Below are 21538 nucleotides of genomic sequence, written 5' to 3'. Positions count from 1 at the left end.
CTTTTGATGTCTATCTGAGCCTCCTGTACCATCATATCCAGCATTACTACCATCATACCGTCAAAACTTCTACCTTTTCGTCATCATTCACTTCCAGCTTGCTCCTGTCGAAACTACCAGGCAGTCTACCCATGCGCCCAAGACTTGTTCTGAGCACGCCCTTTGAGTACACCAACGAAGTTCTCCAAATGGTCTCTTCTCCTGTCTTATCTGGGAGCATCGACTCCACCTTGTGTTGAGTAGCTCCTGCCAGCATTGGCTTCACATGCGCGTACACCGTCTCATAGTTCTTCTTCCGGACTTGATAGAGCTCGTGGAAGATGCCCACATGTGGGTACTGAGCCGCATGCTTGGCCCACCAGGTCAATGACTTGCGATGAAGTGGCCATGTCGCGTATGCCTGGACAGACTCGGATGATTTGAAGTACATGATCGTTACTGTCTCGTTGTTTGTCGCTGACTCGGCGCCAACGAGGCTTCGTGAGCCTAAGAATCCGTGTCGCTCGGCCTCATCTAATATGCTGGTGAGTGCTAGACTGCCCAATGCATTGAATCTGCTTACCTTTGATCTCTTGGACCATACTCGTAAACTGTTGGCCCAACTCTTTGTAGCCTGGTGCAAGCAGTCCAAAAGGGCTATGGGAATGGTTAGCACTGCGGCTTGCAGCTAGATGTACTCGACATACTGGTTGACTTTCGATCCAATGATGAACACGCAGATATCCGAGTCTGCTGGTGTCTCCATATCACCGTCCGTCTCTCCAGGCAACTGCGCAGAATAGTGTTCTTGGATGACGCCGTCGAGGTAGTGGTTGTGCTTCAGACCAGTCTTTACGGCATATGCGTCCGCTACGCGACAAAGCAGTACGAAGGCAGCCGGTACGAACGCTGTGCGACCGACTGCTAAGAATACAATGGACTGCAGTAGAGCCCCGATCGCCAGCCATGTCGTTATTGTGAAATTGTCCCTGAAGAGCTGTTCACCTTGTCAGTTCCAAGCAGACGTACCACAATCTTGCAAAACTCACTAGAGCCACATTGTCCCGGCTCTCTGAACTACGAGACATGGCGGCGGTATCCTTGACGTACATCACAACGAAATCTTGAGCTTTACAATGGTGAAGGGCAAGCTTGATAACAATGGCGAATGTGATTGTCAATATTCTACAGCAAGCTTCAAAAAAAGGGAACCCAAGACCTGGATCATGCTGTGTTACTGATTAGTTATATATTCTGAACCTATCGTTACGTGCCGCAATCTCTCAAAGGTAGTCATTTCTTCTATCACAACCATTCTCTCATTTGAGCATGTCGGAGCTTCCTCCCTCTGCTCGTTGTTGGCGTGCGTTCAACGCAGCTGCCGCGGGGCATCCTTCTTCCGCTACCTACGCTCATTGTACCACGCCAGCAGATGCACATGCTACATGGAGGCATTGTGACAAGTTTCCAGACAGATCGATGACCGAGACTTTCATCATGTGAGAATGATAACACGGGGAGATATTAGCGAGGGCTACGTTTTTGTGCATTCCAGTAGAGTGTGATCATTCGATATTCTCGCCTAAGTTGAGGCACGCATTTCCGGGCCTGTGGTGTCTGGCGCGCTCCCGATTGATGGGTTAACCACAAGGAGATTCATTTTGTATTCGGTATAGTATTATTAGTATCGCTTGGCGTATGACCTCGCACTTCCATCTCATTCGGGTAACTGCTTTCAAGAGTTTGGATATCCCGCCGAAATGCTTCTTCTTCAGCTGACACCTCGATCAGCAAACGGCCTTGCAATTCGGTGGCTGCTCCGAAAGGTACTTCATCCTGCACGCACGTTTTGTTAGCTGGCAGCATGAAGTCAGGCTCAGCTCGAGCTGATAAGCCGCTCCGACCGCCACTTACTTGATTACTGAACAAGCTGTACCATCTTTCATAGCCTGTTGTCTCTCTGTCTTTGCCCGTCAAGAGCTATGAGATAGGCGAGTTATCGAGAGGTAGAGCGAAGATCAGGATCAAGACACTACCAGCAGAGAGCCCGTGATTGCTCGCTCTCATCGGCCGGCAGCTTAGCTTGGAACTGTGTCTTTCGATAGCTGGTATACGATCACTTATCAGAGCTGGGAGTGAAGAGAGCGAACCATAGCATTGATGTTTGCATACTGTCTGACTAGCCACGATACACTCAGCGCCGACATTTCTTGCCCACTACAGCTTCTTGGTAAGCCCGTCGCGCCACTGCTCATAACCTTCAGTCATCTCCGGTGTAATCCTGCGTACGGCAGTCGACAAAGCAATTTCAAAGTCATCCTTTGATACTTTCATCAACTGCTCGCTCTCGAGAGCGTCAACCGGCTCATGGGTCGTAACAATTTCCACCCTTCTTCGCATAGCTGCGCGGCACGCATTGAGGCAAATCTCGACGATTTCTGCGCCTGAAAAGCCCTCCGTACGTACAGCCATATCATCGATATTGACATCATCGGCGAGGGGTACGCTGCGTGTACGAATGCGCAAGATCTCTTTACGAGCACTCTGCGACGGCGGAGCAATGTAGATCAAACTGTCAAAACGACCAGGGCGCAACAATGCAGGATCAAGAATCTCAGGCTTGTTGGTGGCAGCAAGCACAAGGACGCCTTTCAAGCTCTCAATACCATCCATTTCATTGAGCAGGGTGGTCAGCACATTCAAGCCCTTCGTGCCTGCCGAATCGCGCTCTGAGCCAATAGAATCAATTTCGTCAAAGAAGATGATGCTAGGAGCAGCAGCACGAGCCTTACGGAACACCTCGCGTACCGAGCGCTCAGATTCACCAACGTACATAGACGTCAGCTCAGCACCCTTCACGGCGATGAAATTGAGGCCCGACTCAGTCGCCACAGCCTTTGCGGTCAAAGTCTTGGAACAACCAGGAGGACCATAGAAGAGGATACCCTTTTGAGGTGTCAAGCTCAAGGCTTGCATGTGCTGTTCGTACCTGAGGGGCCACTCGACAACCTCATTTAGAGTCTTCTTAACATCGCCCGAACCTCCAATATCAGACCATAGAACCTTAGGAGTTTCGAGGAAGATCTCGCGCATTGCAGTAGGGCGGACTTCTAGCAATGCCTTTTCGTAGTCTGCAATGGTCACTTGAAGTTCGCCATCATCAGTGTCGTCCGTCTCGGCAGTCCTCGGTCTGTCGACGATGCTGCAATTCTGCATGCTATTGACCAAGGTTCGTTGTGAGGCGTCATCATCGGCTGTGCGTTGAATAGGAAGCCAATTGGTAGTTGTTTCCTGGTGTCTGTCAAGGGCGTGTTCCAGAGCGTTATTGAACAAGGCCTCAAGATCCTGTCCGACAAAACCATGGGTGCGCTCTCCAATGACCTCGGCGAGCTCGTCAGTACCCGTCTCCCCCTGCATGACCTTGAGGATTTGGATACGTGCTTTCATATCTGGTATGGGTATCTCGATCTCGTAACGAAGACGTCCAGGCGTACGCAGAGATTTGTCGATATCATTAGGATTGTGTGCAGCAGCCACTACCAGAACGGTAGTGTTTCGTAGCCTATCAAGTTCAGCGACCAGTGCGGAGGCAAGATTGCCTATGGAGTCGCGTTGCTGCGTGCCAGCGATTGCTTCGAGATTATCCATGATGACCAGACTAGGTTGATGAGCTACTGCCTCAGCAAACAGGTTTCGTACGGAAAGTTGATTCTTGCTAGACGTCCCAGCGAGCGCACTTTGGTCAATTCTGATGACCTTTTTCCACGGGGCTTGTGTGAGGTGGTTGAGTAGTAAGGTCTTTCCAGTTCCTTCTGGTCCATAGAGCAGTATTCCGCCGTTTCGTTGGACTTGGGGTGGTAGTCTTTTGCCTCTGATGTCACCAATCAGACGCGACAGACGCTTGTTTAGCAACTCGATCTGCTTGTTCAAACCACCAATGCCCTCAGCTGTCACGGCAATCGAGCGTGGCAGAGGTGCTTCGGGAGTTACAGCTGAATCCTCATCTTGAAGTACGATCTGACTCCTATCATCAAACAGATACAAAGCCGGCGTTTTGTTGGTTTCGCTTGATTCGATATGCTCAATAAGGAAGCGCTTCCTCAGACCCTTGCGAGAAGAGGCCTCGAACGCAACCCCGGTCGTGATCGCCTCAACATTGCCGAGAGCCATTCCACAACGCCATTTCCAGCTTTTGTCGTCCTTAGTAAGATCAATCTTGTCGTTATCCGAGACATCAATTACAACAACCCGATCCGCATGGGCGATTTTTGCGTTGATTTTTTCGATAGTGATCTGACTTCCAAGCTTGAATCCAAAGGCGTCGCGTATAGCCTCAGATAGCTTAACAGGATGAAGCTGTGGCTTCACACTTGTATCCAATGATCTCCAAGCAATGCCCACCGCAGAAGGACCGTCGCTTGAATGCAGAGTACAAAGTTCGCCCAGCTTCAAGCCTAGGAGATCAAGGTCTTTCGCTGTGAGATGCACGCGAAATGCACCATCTAGAGATGTCGTAGGAGGCGAAGGCCTTACCGTGAACATGGTTGAATCGACCATAGTACAGGCGTGTCGTCTTCTCGTCGTTGCTGATGGCACACACGAAGTTTTTTGTAAAGATTTAGATGTATAGAAGTCTTGGCTTAGTCAGCCGCAAATGGTCGGTGAGTCAGTGTAATGTTGGAAACAATAGTCTACGGGCGCTACAAGTTTATGGAGATCGATCTCTATTGTTGTAGGAGACAAGATATGGCCGGTTGAGAAAGGATTACCCATCATAGCGGAGTATTCGACGCGAGTATCCAATCATCGGATAATTATAGTTGCAGGAAACGACGAGCGTACAGCCATGCCATCTCAACCTACCAGGGTTAATCTCGCGGAGCCAAGATCAGGAATCGACACCTGATTGAAAGCATAGTGATGTCTGCCTAGGCTGCTGTCTGTCGAGAAGAGCGTTATTCGGATGGTCGAGGTTCATGATGGACCGAGTAGCGCGAGTTGTTGCTGAGTCAGCCGAAATGCGGGCAAGACGGAGGCGGTGGACATTTCACATGCAAGCTACACATTCGGGAGGCTCAATGCCAATTCAGCAAAAGATTAGACCTGCGACAATTGATGCCGACGGCGCAACCGGTGCATCTACGAGCGTCATGGCTGAGATGGCTCCCTCGTGAAAGCAGACACTTTTCCGGCTCAAGGAACATTCGGCCATCTTGTTTACGCAGCGGATACTACGAGAGACCATCTACACATAGCCTGACTGGAGTAAGGAACGCAAGCTCGAAAGCCTCAAAGCAGAAAAATGGATCAGGCTCAAATGCTCCGGCAGAGAAGGAGGAAGTCAAGAGGCCTTCTCTAATGGAGGAGCTATTTCCCGAGGAGGCCCGACCCAAAAGTCAAGCATCAGTACGACCAAAGGAACGAGATATTCCACGACTAGACATTCGTGCATCCCTACCGAAAATCGCCACACCAAGACCCGAACAGCACAAGCCTGGCGAAGATACCAACAAGGACAATTGGTGGACTAGAGCAGAGCCGACCGCACCAGAGCAAGCACAAGGAAATAAGCGAAAACAGACGATGCGTGTCGACGGTGTGCTTATGTTGCGCAATGCCAGCAAAACTCTCGTCGAAGATGACTTTACAAGATTGATTCCTCAAGGATTGCACATCGAAGGTTGGGCACTGGATCAGGCCGATATTGTCAAGGTCGTCCCCGGTCGCAACACAGCTACTCTTGAGCGCGCCAACTTCTACTTCATTCTCTTCAGCTCCCGCGCTGCAATGAACGCCTACCGCACCCACGTCAAGCAGTTGCATTCGCTTGCATCGAGGCATGTGCAGTCCAGTCTTACATCGCCCATACCTCCTCCACCAGGCAACCATCTCAACGGACAGGACATCCATGCTTTACTACAGGCTTACACTCTCGTTCCTCCGTCCCGGCTCCTGCATCTTCTGCCTCTGCCCATGCAGGTTTCTCCATCCATTGTCGACATCATCCATAACCTAGGCTACCCAGAAATCGCCAAGACTCCCCTCGGGAAGCCATACGTCGTGATGATGCGCCTCGAAGGTCCCCAGTTGCCTATCACTATTGTCAAAGGTGCGCTTGATAAGATGGAAAGAGAACGGAGGATACCATGGAACCGCGACTTTGGCGACTTGTCCTTCTACGTCAGGGAGCCGAAACCGAAGAACGTTTCGCCTCTGGACGTCAAGTCTCGTCTGGACAAGGAATGGGAGTCTGAATTGGATGAAGATGTGGTCGCGGAAATTGATGAGATGGACAAGCAGCTTCAGAGTGATGACCAAGCGGAACAACGATCCAGCAGACGAGAGAGACGCAAACCCCGATGCTCGTATCTTTTTGGTTTCGACAGTGAGGATGCCGCCCTCAATTTTGTACAATACTGGCACCGAAGGCCGCTCGACATTCCCAATCAAAACGACGAAAATGACGAGGTAGCGCCTGTAGTGGATGCCGAACTGTTGTGGTAATATAATTAGAGAGTCTCAAAAGCGTCTACTCGTCCATCTGCCATGCGTATTTCAAGTCCTTGATGTTTTGTTGTTGATTGCGAGCCTCGAACCACCTCTTTTCGAAGCCGATACTGCGATCTACGCCATCCCAGCGGTATCCTGGCTTGATGCCGTAGCGGTTCGGCTCGAAGGCGCCTGTATATGTCTTCTTCCTTCCCTTTATACCCTTGATTCCTCTTGTCGTGCCTTTGCTCAAGAAAGCCATAGCTGGATCGTTCCATCGTTCCTGCTCCTTCTGCTCGTCGTTGAGTTGACGATCGTCTGCATAGCGACTAAGCGACATGGTCTTTGCCTTTTCCAGTGCTAGCATGCGTGCTTCTTTCTCCCTCTTCTGTACATCACCGCGTCTGCTCTCGGCTTCCTCTGCCTTCCTTCTTTCTTCCTCGTCGGCCTGGCGTCGCAACTCTGCGCGCTTCATGGCAACATTGATGATACGACCCGAAGCATCACGGTAGATGGTCTCTTGTGCTTTGCCAGTTGGATCCATGCCCATCTCCTGCATGGCCTTCTTCTCCTCGCGCTCTTTCCTCTTCAGCGCTTTTGTGACTTGTTCGGCTGTCTGCAAACCTGCCATTGCGCCTGAAGCCATTGTCGGCCCAGCATAGTCCATTTCCTCATCTTCTCCTACAACGGCAGGTGCGTCTTCGTCTTCGGCATTCCGTGCTTGTGTTTCGGCGGCAGCGTCGGCCAGAATAGCGTCGGCTGCGGCTTGCTCGTTGTTCGATGGTGCAGCTTTACCGAATGTCTTCCATGTCGTTGTTCGTTTGCTGATACTGGCGCCTCCTGGTATATTCATCGGGACATCGTCGTCGTCGTCGTCATCGCGGTTTCGTGATTTACTCAAGCCGCTCACATCATCGTCGGCAATGATCAGTCCTGCGTCCTCGGCATTCTTTCTCTTGCGCTTCTTGCCCTTGGATGATTTGTCGGCGGATAGATAGTTCTGAGCTAGGTAGTCGGCAAGACCCATAATGCTGGTAGAGTTAAGCGAATGTTCGTTGTGTTCCGCTCCGGATCAAAAGATGATGGTCACTTTCGCGAATCTTGGCGTCACCTTCGTGGGGCTGGACTGCATCGTGATTATTCTTATTGCTTCTCCGAATTGCCAACACAACTAAACACATTGCAATGCCTCGTTCAGAAGAAGCTGCTGCATGGACCTATGCTGTATATAACGCAGTACGAGAAGTCCCTCATGGCAAAGTGACATCTTACGGCCACATAGCTCGCCTGCTTGGAAAGCGTAAGTGAAGCTACTCTACTCGAGTACTTGGTATGGTAGAGTATACACGTTACTGATCTCCTAAACAGCTGAATGTCCAAGGTCGATTCGTATCTATGCGAACTCGACCATCTCATAAGCTAACAAGCATCTAGACAAGTTGGAGTATCTTTAAAGGCGCTTCTCTCTGCTACAGCCCAGCCAGACGCTCACTACAACAATTCCAATGTGCCATGGCAGAGGATTATCAACGCTAAAGGCGGCATCAGTCCAAGGTTGCTTGAGCTTTTGGCTTCTCCTATGCGGAAAACAACATCTGACAATGTCTAGAGGCGCAAACGGAGCAAGTCAACAAGCGACCGCCTTGGAGGCTGAAGGGGTACAAGTAACTCGAGGAGCACTCGGCGAGTACACAATCGACTTCACGACCTACGGATGGTTTCCGGACAGGCTTCCAAGCGACCTCAGCAGCGAGGAAGAAGACGAAGAATGACCAAAGAGTGCAGCCAGATGGTCCATCCTCCCCAGGTGCGAAATACTGTCACACTTGAAGCTGTCTCAAGGCATGATCTTTTCTCAAATTGCAGCACTCTGATCGAGATACTCTGTGTCGTCGACTCCCTGCGCTAGGTTCATCGCTACGAGAAATGGCTGTGCCTTTCTACAGCTCGTCGTCGCTCTGTGTTGACCATCGAGGAGAGTGGATGCGACAGCAATCCCTACGCATGGAGGATGTGCTATGCACGCAACGCATAAAACAAGCACAAAAACAAAGCACAAAGCCTCAGCCACGAATAGAAACCGAGCTTAACGCCGAGAAATGACGCGCACCTGGCGCTTTGTTGCCTGGATGACCACATGCTATCATCGACAACATTCAATCAAACAAGGTGACCGTTTCCGGCCGCCGCCGCCAACTTGTTCCACAACCAGTCACGAACCCCCCGTGGGCCGTGGATTTGGTTTGCCTGCCGCGACTGGAAACATGACGCCAAATAGAGGAGGCACGCATGACCTGCCAACATACGAACGTGGCTCCCTTATCGTTCACCCCCCCCGCAGTCAGCCTGCTTGTAGGCAGAATCGGTGACCGAGGCCGTCCCAACAGTAGGCATCAAAGCAATACAGATACGTTCTTTGTTGCCCGACTGAGTATCCTTTGAATTCCACACAGTGACTCGTTCCTGGTGATTCTATCTGGAACTATTGCATCTCACCTGTATTAAACTATATACTAACGCCGTTGCAACACGACGCCGCAAGCGGACCTAGCCCTTATCTCATCATCGGATTTCCACTCGGGTCCTCAACTCCACAGTTTACCCCAGTGAGTCAGGAGCGATCCGGGACCATCTGACTGCATCCCTCCTTCTTGTTGTTGACCCATTTGACTTCCTTTGTTTGAAACATCTCGTCATTGACACCTGTTTCCTGCGCTCTTTCCTACAACCTCAATACTGCTTCACCCTCATCCAACTCTTCCACCTCCCGGTCTTTGTTTACCATCACCACGCCGATCCGCTACTCGCCCCAACACCTCATTCCCCACTCCACACACGTATACACCGTCGTTAGCCATGTCTTCTGAGCAGGCATTCCCCGGTTCCGACATCCGCAGCGCTGCTCAGGACTACAAGCGCGACGCAGAGCACAAGTCCAAGTGGGCTATGGGCGTTGCCTTCACTCAGGGTCGCGGCGAGGACAACCCTAGACCCAGAAAGAGATCAGAGACGTGAGTCCATCTTCACTCGGAGCGGATCAAACTTGGACAGGGTACTGACAAAGACTGTCTAGTCACAACCACCGACGCGCCGAGAGGACGGGTGCAGCCATCTCCGCCGGCGCCAGCAAGGCGAAGATATCCCGCAAGCAAGACATGCTCGCCGCCGGAGACGAGTACGCCATCAGCTCCGAAGACAGCAGCGGTGCGTCTGGTGACGAAGCCATGACCCCGACGGAGATTCTCTATGGCTTCGACTCCCTTCGCGTCCCTTCCCATGGAAGCCAGATCCTGAACACCGCCCTTGCAAAGGCAATCGAGCAGTACGAGGACAAGGAGACCGTCAAGCTTGTGCGTAACGAGTACGAGATTCTTGACGCCGACGAAGAGGAGGCACACAATCTTGGCCACGCTTCCGTCAAGCCCAAGCTCATGGACGTCGAGGATGCCGAGTACGAATTTGTCTGAAGACGAGTACTTCCAGCTCTTGTTTACCTCTGGCATTCTTGGACTTCTCCTTTCTTCCCCTTCATGGCGCACAGCACTGGACATTATATAACGCAAACACTATTATTGATATCGAATGACGGATATGAGATGCATGGCGTGGTTTTCTGATATTGGGGACTCTTTTACAATGGCGCTTTTCATGAGACTTGGGTCGGCTCATTCTGCGGCCATGTTACACCCTTATCAAGGACTTGATGAGCAGACTTCATGTTCATTCCGATGGTTACTTTTAACTCTATCTTCCTTTTATTTCCCACTCTCTGTTACAGAGGTGGATGACTTGCAGTTACAATGATAACTGCGTACTCTTCTCTTTGTACATACTGTCCCATTTCAGCTAGCTACCCAATAATGTCGTACAGATCGTCATTCAATCTCTCCATCGTCCGAGACTACTAGGTAGTCAACAGAGGGCTATCATCAGGCACGGTACCTTTCAGACCGAGAGAGCCGATCCTCGCGAGCGATAAAATCGCAAGCTCTCGGCGGGTAGTACTGAGATCTTGAAACAACGTCGCCTTTTGACAGCTAGGGTAAGAGCAGCTATTCGAATACAACGCCGAACTTGAAGTTCTTGCATATTTACTTACTGATGAACATGACATGGAGATTGAGACACTGAGCAGAGTAAACACCAAGTATGCAATTAGTTTTCTGCATTTTTAAACTCTGTTTGATATCGCTATATAAGCCTTGCCCGTCGCATCTGCCTAATTTTGTGGTTAGTATACAGCAGGAAGCCCATGCGCCTAGAGCCATTTTGCAAAACCCTCCGTTACCCTATTGACTAGAAGATGAAACGCCGTGATGCTTCCCTTACTATTCCGTGGACTTCTCATCCGATCAAGGCAAGTAGGCGCCACTGGCCATGACCAAGTTCATCTGCGTGAATCTGACCTTGTAGACCGGACTCTTCTTGGTTGGGAAAGCACTGATCTGATCAGGCGAGACAATGACGTCCTTGGCCTTTTTGCTCTTGTTGGTGGCTGCACCTCCAGCTCCAGCACCGCCATCTTTGCTGTTCATGCCGCCATCGGCGAGAGCCTTTGCGTCAGAACTGTTGGACACAGTAGGTGGCTGCACGTCCCAGACTCTGACTGTGCAATCAGCGCCGCCAGAAACAAGGACGGTGCTCTCGATGCTCCAATCCAGAGTCCAAATACCGCCACGACCGTGTCCCTTCATGCGCTTAACCAGACGACCAGTTGCCAGATCCCAGAGCAGGATTTCGCCGCGATCGTCGGCGCTGGCAACGAGTTTACCGTTGGGCGCGCAGGCGATGCTAGTCACATTTCCTGTATGACCGGTGAACAGACGAACCGCACTACCGCGTTGAACGTCCCACATGCGGATGCTACGGTCTGGGCTGCCTGCGGCTGTGAAGACATAGGCCGAGTTGGGATGCCATGAGATGACCTCTACGTCGCTGTCATGACCAACAAACAGTCTCAGGGGCGCAATCTGTGCTGTGCTCCACATACGTGCTGTTCTGTCTGCGCCGCTGGAAACAAAGTAGTGACCGAAAGGAGAGAACTTCACATCCCAGACGGGTGAAGTGTGGGAGCGGTATGCTACTAGGTTGGTGAAAGTGTCTAGCGACCACAAACGGATGGTGCTGTCTGCAGAACACGAAAGGAGGTAGCGAGGATGAGAGGGTGATGTTTGAGAGTCATCGGCGGTGCCGTTTGTTTGCGCAGCTGTTCCGGGAACAGCAATAGATGGTGAGAAAGAAAGGCCATAGACTGGGCCGGAGTGTCCTATTAGGCGTCGTGATGAAGATGGTTGTTGGGTAGGAGGGTCAAGGGGGGAGACCAGAGGCTTGTTGTCAAGCGACCAGACTCGGATGTAGGATTCTGCTGTTCCAACAGCTGCGAGCTTCTCGTCACCGGAAAACTCGATGCAGTTGATGCTGGCAGAAACAGTCAGCGCGATTATTCAAAAAGACTTCACATGAACATACCTGTCAAACGTGTTGTGATAGGTGAACATCGTCACACTAACACCCGGCCCGACGCCATCTGTTCTGCTCTCGATCTTGAATCTGTCGCGATTTTCCTTGATTCTTTGCACCTCCATTGCGACGTCACGAGCGAGAGATGGAGGAAAGGGAATTTGTTCGCGTGATGGAGCGTCGTCGTTCGGTTCTTGCTTGATGCGCTGCTCGAATTCCTCAACTAGCGTGTTTCTGCCTGGAGGAGCTGGATGTAGCGAGTCGTGCTCTTGTAATTCCGCTTTCACATCTTCCATCAAGTCTGCCTCCATGGGCATCGGCGCGAGTGCGAGTTTTGCCAAAACTGGCGGCGCATTTTTGTCTGTGTTTGCGGAACCAGGATTGTGTCCAGGAATACCCTCGTCCTCTGCAGGTACATCTGAGATGCCTCTTTGTTTGGCAAGGATCCTTGCAAGACTACGCTCAGCTCCCGAGGCCACTCGATCAATGTGCTTCAGCTCGATGTGATTTGTGAGTAAGTTAAGGATAACAGATCCACCCTCGGTGTCGTGCGCTTCTAGGAACTGCAACAGAGCCGAGTAGGCAAGATCGGTGATTGTGAGTCTGTAATGGTTTTCGCGATAGAGCTTTGCGATGTGGTTACTCTGGACATGCTCTGGCAGACTGATGGCCTGAAGAGCGCGAACATCGTCTTGATGCTCCTTCTCGAAAGCGTCCTTGTATGTTTTGAAGAAGGTCGTGCATTGACGAGGATAGTAGTTTGCGGCCAAGTTGAGGAAAGAATGTACGAAGATGGGCCATAGTAACCGACCAAGCTCGTCCTTGTAGATATCCAGAGACTTCTCTACCCATCTCAACAAAAGTTCGTAGGCCTTTTCGTACATGTCTCCGCCAGCGTCTTCGGCTCTGCGAATGATAGGTCGACCTTCGGAGTCTGCGTGAGCACTCTCTCGTCGCAGCATTGCTTCCGTCCGGTTGTAGCCTTTCTTCGCAAGATATTCCAGTACCTTGAGTCCATCATCAGTTTTGTTTCTTCCTGGTCTTAGGGTAATCATGATTCGTAGTGGGTGATGTTTGAGAAAAGGGAGCAAATGTAGTATATGGTTTTACGAATCCAAAAGGCTTTGAAAGGGTATGGAAGAGTGTGTGATAGGTTCGATCTCATAAGACGAGCATGGGAAAGTAGATGTGAGGTAGGTGCGAACGAGTTGCAAAGTACTCTGTTTGATATGTGGGCAAAGCAGACGAGTGAGAGGGAAACTGCAGATAAGCCGCAGCTCCTACACAAAGACAAAACTACTACTGAATATAGTGAAGTGATATACTCACAATTTGGTTTAGATTCTGCTGCGATTGCGGCTGCGCAGTTTGCGGTGGAGGTTGGTGAGGAGTCGAAGGGCCATTCTGAGGGCCTACGCTCGTCGTCCTCGACGGCTGCGGCGGTGGTCCTGACATGTTAGGATACAGTACAAGTGAATCTAATAGGTCGAATGGGAATGCGACAAATGTGACAGCACTCGTACAGTTGAATAGTGAAAGTGGATGGAAAGTGATGCGCGAAAGAGCGACGCGCCAAGAGACGTGAAGCGTGGAGTGTTCTGGCCGTCTTCCAAACGTTCGCTCTCCGTGACCAACCTCTCTTCCGAGTAGCAACGAAAGGAGCTCGATGGGCTGAAAGATCAATCACAAGCAGGCCAGCAGAGACGTGCAGTCCACCACCACAATGTCGCAGTCACAGCCCACCATGACGCCCGCAGAGCGCATTCGCGAACTGTCAGCCATAAACGCCGATGTGCCCGCTCTATTGTCCAGTGCTGCTGGCGCAATCAATGCCTTGACTGATCGTCCCCTGACCGCGAACTCGTTTGAGAGCGATGAAATGGTCGATGATCATAGCAACAACTCGACGGCCGCTCACAAGGAAGCTTTTACAAAAAACACAACCGCCTACTTTACGCACATCCAATCGATCATGGCCAGATTGCGCCGTCAAGCATATGCATTGGAGGAAGCTGGTATCATTACTGCCGAGGCTCCAACATTGAGTACCACAGGAGCAGCGGCTGAGACTTCAGGCCTGGGAAGGAGAGGCCCGCTTGGTCAACCGCAGAGACAGCCTGCTGAAGAGGGTGAACGTGTTACCAACGGTGGTCTCGGAAGCCTGGATGTTGGCCTGCTCAATTCGAGAGGCAACAGCGTTGGTCTGGACAAGGAGGCTGAACTCATCGCCCAAGCCAAGCAGATGGTGGCTGAAATGCTGAGGGGGCGCCAGAAGAATGTCTAGAGGACAGTAAAAGTCACGATACGGAAGGAGGGCATAACCAGGCGTTCATCATATCACGATACCCATACACGTTTGCAATCAGAAACAGGATCTCGCGCTTATTTATGGTCAACTGTCTCCTCGCGTGCTAAGTTCTGTTACACGTACTCTATATCAAGACACGGTACTTTTAATGCAAGTAGACTCGCCGCGGGTCGTCGAGTTGTCGACTGTGCGCGAAGGTCTCTTAGGTGTCAACAACTGTTGTGCCTTTCTTACATGATGTCCACTCTGCATTGACATGGAATTCGTATATCTCAATAGCATGTGACAGCGGAGCGGCGGAGTTGATCGCCGAGCCAACCAAAAGCTCATGACGCACTTTGTTCGGCGACTGGGGAAATTTTCTCAAGACATCAACATAACCCTCGTAAGAATGGCTTCATACGACAGCGACTCCGACCTCGAGGACGAGAACTTTACCGAGACAAATGTTCTGCTCGGGTACGCGACAAAGGATGTAGCAGACGACACAACCAGCCAGTTGGGCGGGCACGCTGTATGTTGAGATCCCTAGAAACTGGGGTTGGAGAAAGATGAATTGAATGCTGAGACGACTCTTTTTGCGCAGACATGGCTCGATGAGCAGACAACGCCACCTGGCGATTTGGCCAAGTGTAAGAGCTGCGGTGGTCTCTTGACATTGCTTCTGCAGTTGAATGGCGACCTACCGGACCGCTTCCCTGGACACGAGCGACGACTGTACCTATGGGCATGCAAGAGAAAGGCCTGCAGGAGGACGGTTGGAAGTGTGAGAGCTTTCAGAGCCATTCGCGCCTCTGCCATTCCCGCCGAGTCCGAGAAGGCCAAACAGCCCAAGCAAGAAACACCAAAGGAGGCACCTGCCCCAGCTGCGCCAAAGACGAACCTGGGCGAGTCTCTCTTCGGTGTCAAGTCCCCTGCCTCCGCTTCATCTTCTATCAACCCTTTCGCTACTGGCGGTGCTTCGTCTCGTCCCGCGAATCCTTTCTCCTCCTCTCCCGCTCCTACTCCCGCAGCTCCCACACCGACCGCGACAGAAACGACACCATCTCTCTCCGAGACGTTCGCCTCGAAAGCCCGTATATCCAGTCCTGAGCCCAGCTCTGTTCCTGCCACCACATCAGCTGGCCCTCGCGAGCCATGGCCTCCACAATCCGCCTTCCCTCCGCCATACCCTTCCCACTACCTTGACGCCGACTACGAAACACTGGATATCGAGAAACCAGAAATCCCCGCCCAGACACGCGTAGATATGGACATTGACAACGTTGACGGCGCCAGCGGTGCAGGAGCAGATATGGACGTCAAGGATGCCTTTGAGTCAAGCATGGACAAAGCCTTCCAACGCTTCGCCGACCGCATGTCGCAGAACCCTGAACAGATCTTGCGTTACGAGTTTGCCGGTCAGCCTCTGCTGTATAGCAAAGCAGATGCTGTTGGAAAGTTATTGGGAGCACACCAGGAATCTGCTGCTTCAAACGCAAAGGTCAAGACCTCAGGTGCCAAGTCCGGTATGCCCAAGTGCACAAACTGTGGCGCTGAGAGATTGTTCGAGCTCCAACTTACTCCTTATGCTATCGTCGAACTCGAGGCCGAAGAGCTTGGTCTTGAGGGCATGGAGTGGGGCACCATTATTCTCGGTGTGTGTTCAAAGGATTGTGTGCAGCGTGGTCAAAAAGAAGGAGAGGTTGGCTATCTTGAGGAGTGGGTCGGTGTACAATGGGAGGAGTTGACTGGCAAGAAGTAAAAGAGATGCCACAACGATGCATCTGAAGAGTGACCAACGATCATTTCACCTTTCCAGCATAGACAGTTTCAATGAGAGTCGTTACAAAACATGTTCCTGTTCTTCTAAAGTTTTGTGGATAAAAGGGGCATATGGACAAGACCATGCTTTTTCTACACCGTCCGTCTTTCAGAGGTTGCGGTAATGCGACTTTTTCTCGGAAGTTGTGTGCCCACCAAATATATCCCCGAGCTTTTTGTCTTTCACCCAGGCTCTTTTTTGTGCAAAAATCCGTAGAACGCCATGCTTTCGTATCAGATCACCAAGTACATCCCATCTCTTTATGCGGGCTGCTCGTATGCTCTCTTGATCATTCTCGAGAATTCTGTAATGTCTCGTTAGTTTTCTGTTCCGCGTATTGATATTTGGGCATATCCGTGGGCACTTACGGTCGAACTTGACGTTCTCGCGTACAACGGTTCCTCTGGCCTCATTCTCCTTGTTCAAGGGAATGTTGACAGCGCTACCCTCGACGTTCCAGTTGCAGGTCTCCTTGACAAACTTCTCAAAGGCATCACCGTTGAGGTTGAGCCACGACTCGAGAACAGCACGGTCGACGCTCTGCATGGTCTGGCTGATGACAACAGCCTGACGGATGCGCATCAACTCCTCGAAGCCTTGAACATCGGCGATCAAATCGGCGTAGAGATCGTCACCGTCCAGCGAGGACCAGAACTGGTCGTACGAGGCGCCGATCAGCTGGCTGTGTAGGGTGTTGAGCTTTTGGACGGCCTCGGCGAGCGAGTTGGCAGCAGGGTTGGGGGTGAGGACGTGAGGAGGGAGGAGAGCGAGGCAGAGGCTGAAGTCGGGAGAAGGGAAGACGGTCAGTGCCTTGACCAGGATGTTGGTGATGGTCTCTTCGCGACCGAGGTGGGGGTTGAATTGGTAGCTGTTCGGACGGAATTATTAGTCTTGCGCTTCCTTTGAGACGCAAAGAGGTGCAATACTCACAGCTTAAGCAGGGCCAGGTTGGCGTAGCAGTCGTAGGTCTGGTTCTCGCATTGCGACACGACGTAGTCCTGGAAAACTGTCGTTGTCTCGGGGTTGTAGCGGTCGAGTCCGTTCAGGATGAGATCAATGTGCTCTGGCCTCTCGGGCGCGTAGTCGAATGGGACACCCATGTTGTATGTGATTGGAGATGGTTTATGTAGACTTGACGGCGCAAAGATTCTGTATGGTGCGCTGTTGACCAGCCAAAACTTCTCCGACTTCTCGGTCTTGGCGGTTGGTCGTCCCTCTCTCAGCGAGCACTCTCAATTCACTTGCAATCATGCAACACAATGTAGTTTTCAGACACGATTCGGCACGCCTATCTTCATGTACTAATGGTGTGAAATAATTCACTCAGATGTTTCCGCTATCAATGCGCATATTTATCAAGACGCCCTGCAATACTCCAACAACAGCATACCATGCCGCAACGCCATAGCCAACCACAGACACATAGAGACGCCATTTGTGTCAGCCACCGAGCAGGTTATATGTTCATTAATCATCGTAACGGCGTCTTGCCTTGCTTTCGTCTCATGCCGTCCAGCTTCTTCATCAACGACTCATGCAGTTTCTTGTTGCCTGACCAAGCTTCCTGCATCTTTCGCATGCGTACAGTAGCCATGATCATATATGCCACCGACTTGAGGCTCGGCTTTTGGTCTCTGACCTTGGTTTTGGGTGTCACTCCCATCTCCTCGAGCAGTTTGAGATCTGCCTTGTTGCTGTATAGGAAGTTAGTATGTTTTCTTGTAGAATCAATAGACTTGTGAGTATAACTTACCATGCGCCATACATCTCCACTTGCATTAGGAACCAGCGTTTGCTAAACACCAGATCCTTACGGAATGCTTCTTCACGCTCGCACTTGGCGCGCATGTATTGGATCTGTTTGGCAAGTCCCTTGAGTTCGCTTGCGTGTGTCTTCTCCTTGATCTCGATCAGACCACGAATCTCCCTCTGGTTGATCGTTCGTGTGTCATCTGCTTCACCACGAACATTCTTGAGCTTGGAACGCAGTTCGTTCTCGCGGCTGAGAGAAGATTGTAGGCGGTCTTCTCTCTCTTCGAGCTGCTTCTGCAGAGCCTCGCATTCAATCTCCACATCTTGCAATTGGGCGCGAAGATCTTGTTCGAGGAAGTGGGTGTCGTCAGATGTTGTTCGACTCTTCTTGAGTCTTTCGCGGAGCTCCTTCTCCTTCTGAGATATGGTCTCGATACGTTCCTCCTTCTCAGATAACTGGACTTGCAAGTCTTCGATCTCAATCTTGGAATCGCGAAGCTGGACACGGAGCTCTGCTTCACGTCTTGCGTGACCGGAGCTGCTACCCTTGCGCTCTCCAAGTTGCAATTCCAATTCCTGAAGTTGGACCTTAGCCTCTCTCAGTTCTTGAATCTGCGTGCGAAGTTCTCTTTCCTTGGCCATGTAGCCTGAGATTCTGGTATCGCGTTCTGAGACCTCTGATTGGAGTTGTTCCATCTCTAGACGTGCATCTTCAAGTTGAGCCCTGGCTTCACTCTCCTTCTTCGACAAAGCTGCAACCTTCTTGTCGCGCTCTGAGATCTGCAGCTGTAAGTCCTCGGCCTCTATCTTGGCTTCTTTTAGAGACTCGTGCAAATCCATGCGTTCGTCAGCCATGGTCTTGTCGGCATGAGCAGATTCCAAATCAAATTCGAGAGACTGAATGCGGTTTTGGAGCTTAGAGATTTCGGTCTGCGCCTCTCTCAACTTCGAACGAAGCTCGTTGCGCTCACGGACAGGTGTTCCGTTCTCCTTGGCTTGCCAGGCTGTATCAAGTTCACGCTCGAGGTCTTCAATCCGGCTCTTCAGACTCTGGCGCTCCATGTCGGCGTTCTTCATTTTCAAGCGAAGCTCGTTGCGTTCGCGTACTGGTGTGCCATTCTGCTTCGAGGCCAGGAATTCTCTTTCCAGATGTTGTATCTTCTGCTGCAACGCTGACCTTTCATTCTGCGCGTCCTCCACGTTTGATTCTAGGACGATAATCTCATCTTCAAGAGCTTCAAGAGCCTCGTTGTGATCATTCTCAAGCTGCTGCTTCTCATGGTCGGCCTCATGTTTGACTTGACGGAGACGTGATTCGAAAGCAATCATTTCGGACTCCTTTTCTTGCAGGGCTTTGCGGAGCTTAGTTTGCAGATCAAGTAACTGATCCTCTTGCTGCTCGATAGTCTTTTGCTTCTCTTGCATGTCTTCGTCCATGTGACCTGCGAAAGATTGGTCCTTTTCTGCTGATCTGAGACGCTCCTGCAGCTGTTGAATTTTCTGGGTGTGTGCGTCCAATTCAGTCTCAGCAGATTGCAAGTGCTTCTCAAGCTCGTTCAGTTCAATATCTTTCTCGCTTGACATGGCGCGAAGAGCTGACTGAAGGTTGCGAATCTGTTCTGCTTGTTGACTTAGCATGGAGTTCTTCTTTGAGGGTGTCTCCATGCCAGTAATGCGGTCTTTGAGAGCACGCAGTTCAGTCGCTAGCTGCAAAGCTTGGTGATTCTTGCTTTGTAGTTCCTTCCCTAGCTGCTCGATATGCTCCGTTTTTAGGCGAATCTCGTTACTTTCGTCTCCTTCCTGACCACGGAGTCTTGACTGTAGGCTACGAATCTCACGGTCCTTCGAGGCAAGAATCTCCGACTTCTCATCGCGTTCGGCGCCTGCACTGGCTTCGGTAGATCGTAAACGTTCCTGGAGTTGACGGATTTGTTCGGTTTGTTGCCTATGCTGCTGTGCTTGGGTGTTTGTGCCGTTCTCGATAGATTTGATACGTTGCTTCAGATCCGCAATTTCACGGTTACGTTCTTCGAGTAGACGTGTGGCCTCACGTAGTTGTGACTCTCTCTCGTAGACGATCTGATCCTTCTCTTGCAAGCGAGCGTCGGTCTGCATAGCTTCAGCGTCCCAGCTGCCGCGTGCTGTCTGCAGGCGATCCTGCAAGGCTCTTATCTCTCCGTCCTTCTGCTCAAGCAAAAAGTCCTTTTCCTGCAATTCGCTCTCGACTTCACGCATTTCGGTTGTTCGTGTCGCTTCTGAGGATTGTAGACGCTTCTCCGAAGCACGCAGCTCGTTGTGTTTCTGGTCAATGACCTGGTCTTTTTCTCTGAGCTGATTCTCCAACTCTTCCAGGCTACCTCGAAGCTTCTTGGTGGATCGATCGGTGTTTTGCGTACTTCTGACCTGTTGCTTCCACTCCTCGATCTCCTCGCGATGTTCCAAGAGCTCACGCTCTCGCGTCTCGAGATCGGCCTCAAGGGCGGCAACGTCTTCGCGCAGCCCGTTGAGCTCCTCGCTGTCTGTGTGGGCCTCTTTGAGCTGCTGCTTCAAGCTATCGATCTGGTCGTTCTTCGAGTCGACTTCCGCCTCTTTGGCACGTACTTCGGCTTCGAGATCAGCAATGTCATCGCGCAAGCCGTCGGCTTCGCCATCGTCGGTCTGCGCTTCTCTGAGCTTCTTTCGTAGCTTCTCGATCTCTTCGTTCTTGGTGTCCAGATCTATCTCTTTTGCGCGAATGTCCGCTTCGAGATCGGCGACGTCATCCTGAAGTTCCTTGACTTTGTCGTTTGAGGAGTTCCCAGCCTTGTTGAGTCTGTGCTGTAGCTCGTTGACCTGATCCTCTCGCTCATCGGCCAGGTGCTGGTTCTTCTCGGCTTGTTGACGCAGACGCTCCATCTCTTCCTTTACTATCTCATCTGTGTGCTTCCTCTTCACCTTTTCAGCGTAGTCGCGGAGCTGTTGACGGTATTGCTCCAATTCGGCCTCAGCACGCTCGATGGCCTTTCTCTGCTTCTTGAGTTCGTGGGAGAGCTGGGTATTGTCGGTCTTGAGTTCCGTGTTTTGTTTGATGACCTCTTGCTGGTATTCGGTGCCAGTACGCTTCAGATTCTCGTCAAGGAAGTGGATCTTCAGTTTCAGGTTGAAGTTCTCTTTCGTTACAGCATCGAGTTTCTAATGAAGAAATATGGGGTCAGCGATCGCCGTATAACAGTATGGAGAACGTGTGACACTCACAGCTTCTTGTTCGCGCAAGGTAAGGACGTTCCCTTGATCCACCAAGCCTCCGTCCCTCTGAGGCAGCATGGGCATTGGAGTAGACATGATGCTGCTACTTGCGATTGCAAGTGGAACAGGAGTACCTTCACCTTGGGAGCTGCCAGTGTGGTCGTGATCCACGATACTGCTATTGACCGGCAGGCCAGGCGTGTGAGACTCAACATAGCCAGGTTTGAGGTAGGCAGGTGTGGCAGGAGCGCGACCACTCAAGACACTATTGAGCAGATCATTGTGGTTTTCCTTGTTCTCTCTCGAACGGAAGCGGTTGTGTGCGGCACTCTTCAGCAGGGGAGTAAATTCGTTTTTCGAAGGTCCGTTCCTGGCATTGACTAGGTTGTTGCGTGCACGCGGAGTCTTGATAGACTGTGCAGCACCTTGCCGAGCTTTCATCTGTCGTACAAGATCATTCTTGGGATCCTTGGAAGGCGAGGGAAAGGGTTGTTCCATTGAAAAAGACAGAGCATCGGCAT

At 51.3% G+C, this 21538-nt stretch overlaps 10 protein-coding genes across 10 annotated transcripts; 5 read left to right on the top strand and 5 right to left on the bottom strand.

The window, feature by feature from the left end:
• Positions 1-52: 52 nt before the first annotated feature.
• AUEXF2481DRAFT_7329 (uncharacterized protein) lies at positions 53-1067 on the bottom strand (the record flags this gene model as incomplete). Its single annotated transcript, XM_013485853.1, has 4 exons — positions 53-513; positions 563-636; positions 687-976; positions 1029-1067. 4 exons carry the CDS (start codon positions 1065-1067, stop codon positions 53-55), a joined length of 864 nt encoding a protein of 287 aa, XP_013341307.1.
• An 883-nt stretch (positions 1068-1950) lies between these two features.
• On the bottom strand, positions 1951-4911 carry AUEXF2481DRAFT_42668 (uncharacterized protein). Its single transcript, XM_013485930.1, has one exon. It carries the CDS (start codon positions 4534-4536, stop codon positions 2197-2199), a length of 2340 nt encoding a protein of 779 aa, XP_013341384.1. The 5' UTR covers positions 4537-4911; the 3' UTR covers positions 1951-2196.
• Positions 4912-5337: 426 nt separating this feature from the next.
• AUEXF2481DRAFT_7327 (uncharacterized protein) lies at positions 5338-6483 on the top strand (the record flags this gene model as incomplete). The annotated part of the gene is made up of 1 exon (XM_013485852.1): positions 5338-6483. The coding sequence occupies one exon, from the start codon at positions 5338-5340 to the stop codon at positions 6481-6483; it is 1146 nt and encodes a 381-aa protein (XP_013341306.1).
• Positions 6484-6508: 25 nt separating this feature from the next.
• On the bottom strand, positions 6509-7495 carry AUEXF2481DRAFT_7326 (uncharacterized protein; the record flags this gene model as incomplete). Its single annotated transcript, XM_013485851.1, has 1 exon — positions 6509-7495. One exon carries the CDS (start codon positions 7493-7495, stop codon positions 6509-6511), a length of 987 nt encoding a protein of 328 aa, XP_013341305.1.
• Positions 7496-7653: 158 nt separating this feature from the next.
• On the top strand, positions 7654-8240 carry AUEXF2481DRAFT_7325 (uncharacterized protein; the record flags this gene model as incomplete). The annotated part of the gene is made up of 4 exons (XM_013485850.1): positions 7654-7768; positions 7837-7849; positions 7903-8022; positions 8078-8240. The coding sequence occupies 4 exons, from the start codon at positions 7654-7656 to the stop codon at positions 8238-8240; spliced, it is 411 nt and encodes a 136-aa protein (XP_013341304.1).
• A 1084-nt stretch (positions 8241-9324) lies between these two features.
• AUEXF2481DRAFT_7324 (uncharacterized protein) lies at positions 9325-9935 on the top strand (the record flags this gene model as incomplete). The annotated part of the gene is made up of 2 exons (XM_013485849.1): positions 9325-9479; positions 9542-9935. The coding sequence occupies 2 exons, from the start codon at positions 9325-9327 to the stop codon at positions 9933-9935; spliced, it is 549 nt and encodes a 182-aa protein (XP_013341303.1).
• Positions 9936-10609: 674 nt separating this feature from the next.
• On the bottom strand, positions 10610-13459 carry AUEXF2481DRAFT_42663 (uncharacterized protein). Its single transcript, XM_013485929.1, has 3 exons — positions 13258-13459; positions 11938-12935; positions 10610-11886 (listed from the first exon to the last, which is right to left on the bottom strand). The coding sequence occupies exons 1-3, from the start codon at positions 13381-13383 to the stop codon at positions 10821-10823; spliced, it is 2190 nt and encodes a 729-aa protein (XP_013341383.1). The 5' UTR covers positions 13384-13459; the 3' UTR covers positions 10610-10820.
• A 94-nt stretch (positions 13460-13553) lies between these two features.
• On the top strand, positions 13554-14447 carry AUEXF2481DRAFT_42662 (uncharacterized protein). The gene has a single exon (XM_013485928.1). The coding sequence runs from the start codon at positions 13652-13654 to the stop codon at positions 14210-14212; it is 561 nt and encodes a 186-aa protein (XP_013341382.1). The 5' UTR covers positions 13554-13651; the 3' UTR covers positions 14213-14447.
• A 180-nt stretch (positions 14448-14627) lies between these two features.
• On the top strand, positions 14628-15980 carry AUEXF2481DRAFT_7321 (uncharacterized protein; the record flags this gene model as incomplete). Its single annotated transcript, XM_013485848.1, has 2 exons — positions 14628-14750; positions 14823-15980. 2 exons carry the CDS (start codon positions 14628-14630, stop codon positions 15978-15980), a joined length of 1281 nt encoding a protein of 426 aa, XP_013341302.1.
• Positions 15981-16156: 176 nt separating this feature from the next.
• AUEXF2481DRAFT_42660 (uncharacterized protein) lies at positions 16157-17191 on the bottom strand. Its single transcript, XM_013485927.1, has 3 exons — positions 16971-17191; positions 16409-16908; positions 16157-16344 (listed from the first exon to the last, which is right to left on the bottom strand). Exons 1-3 carry the CDS (start codon positions 17138-17140, stop codon positions 16301-16303), a joined length of 714 nt encoding a protein of 237 aa, XP_013341381.1. The 5' UTR covers positions 17141-17191; the 3' UTR covers positions 16157-16300.
• Between the last annotated feature and the right edge of the window lie 4347 nt (positions 17192-21538).

Source organism: Aureobasidium subglaciale (genome assembly GCF_000721755.1).
Source record: "Aureobasidium subglaciale EXF-2481 unplaced genomic scaffold scaffold_19, whole genome shotgun sequence".
Lineage (NCBI taxonomy): Eukaryota > Fungi > Ascomycota > Dothideomycetes > Dothideales > Saccotheciaceae > Aureobasidium > Aureobasidium subglaciale.
The sequence above is the reverse complement of the archived record's forward strand: the minus strand, read 5'-3'. Positions and strand labels throughout refer to the sequence as shown.

Coding starts and splice junctions, on each gene's coding strand:
- AUEXF2481DRAFT_42668 (XM_013485930.1), bottom strand. CDS start 4,536: ATGGTCGATTCAACCATGTTCACGGTAAGGCCTTCGCCTCCTACGACA.
- AUEXF2481DRAFT_42662 (XM_013485928.1), top strand. CDS start 13,652: ATGTCGCAGTCACAGCCCACCATGACGCCCGCAGAGCGCATTCGCGAA.
- AUEXF2481DRAFT_42660 (XM_013485927.1), bottom strand. CDS start 17,140: ATGGGTGTCCCATTCGACTACGCGCCCGAGAGGCCAGAGCACATTGAT. Junction 16,909..16,970: donor AACCTGGCCCTGCTTAAGCT/GTGAGTATTGCA, acceptor CCGTCCGAACAG/CTACCAATTCAACCCCCACC. Junction 16,345..16,408: donor CGAGAACGTCAAGTTCGACC/GTAAGTGCCCAC, acceptor GAGACATTACAG/AATTCTCGAGAATGATCAAG.
- AUEXF2481DRAFT_42663 (XM_013485929.1), bottom strand. CDS start 13,383: ATGTCAGGACCACCGCCGCAGCCGTCGAGGACGACGAGCGTAGGCCCT. Junction 12,936..13,257: donor AGCAGAATCTAAACCAAATT/GTGAGTATATCA, acceptor GATGGACTCAAG/GTACTGGAATATCTTGCGAA. Junction 11,887..11,937: donor TATCACAACACGTTTGACAG/GTATGTTCATGT, acceptor TGTTTCTGCCAG/CATCAACTGCATCGAGTTTT.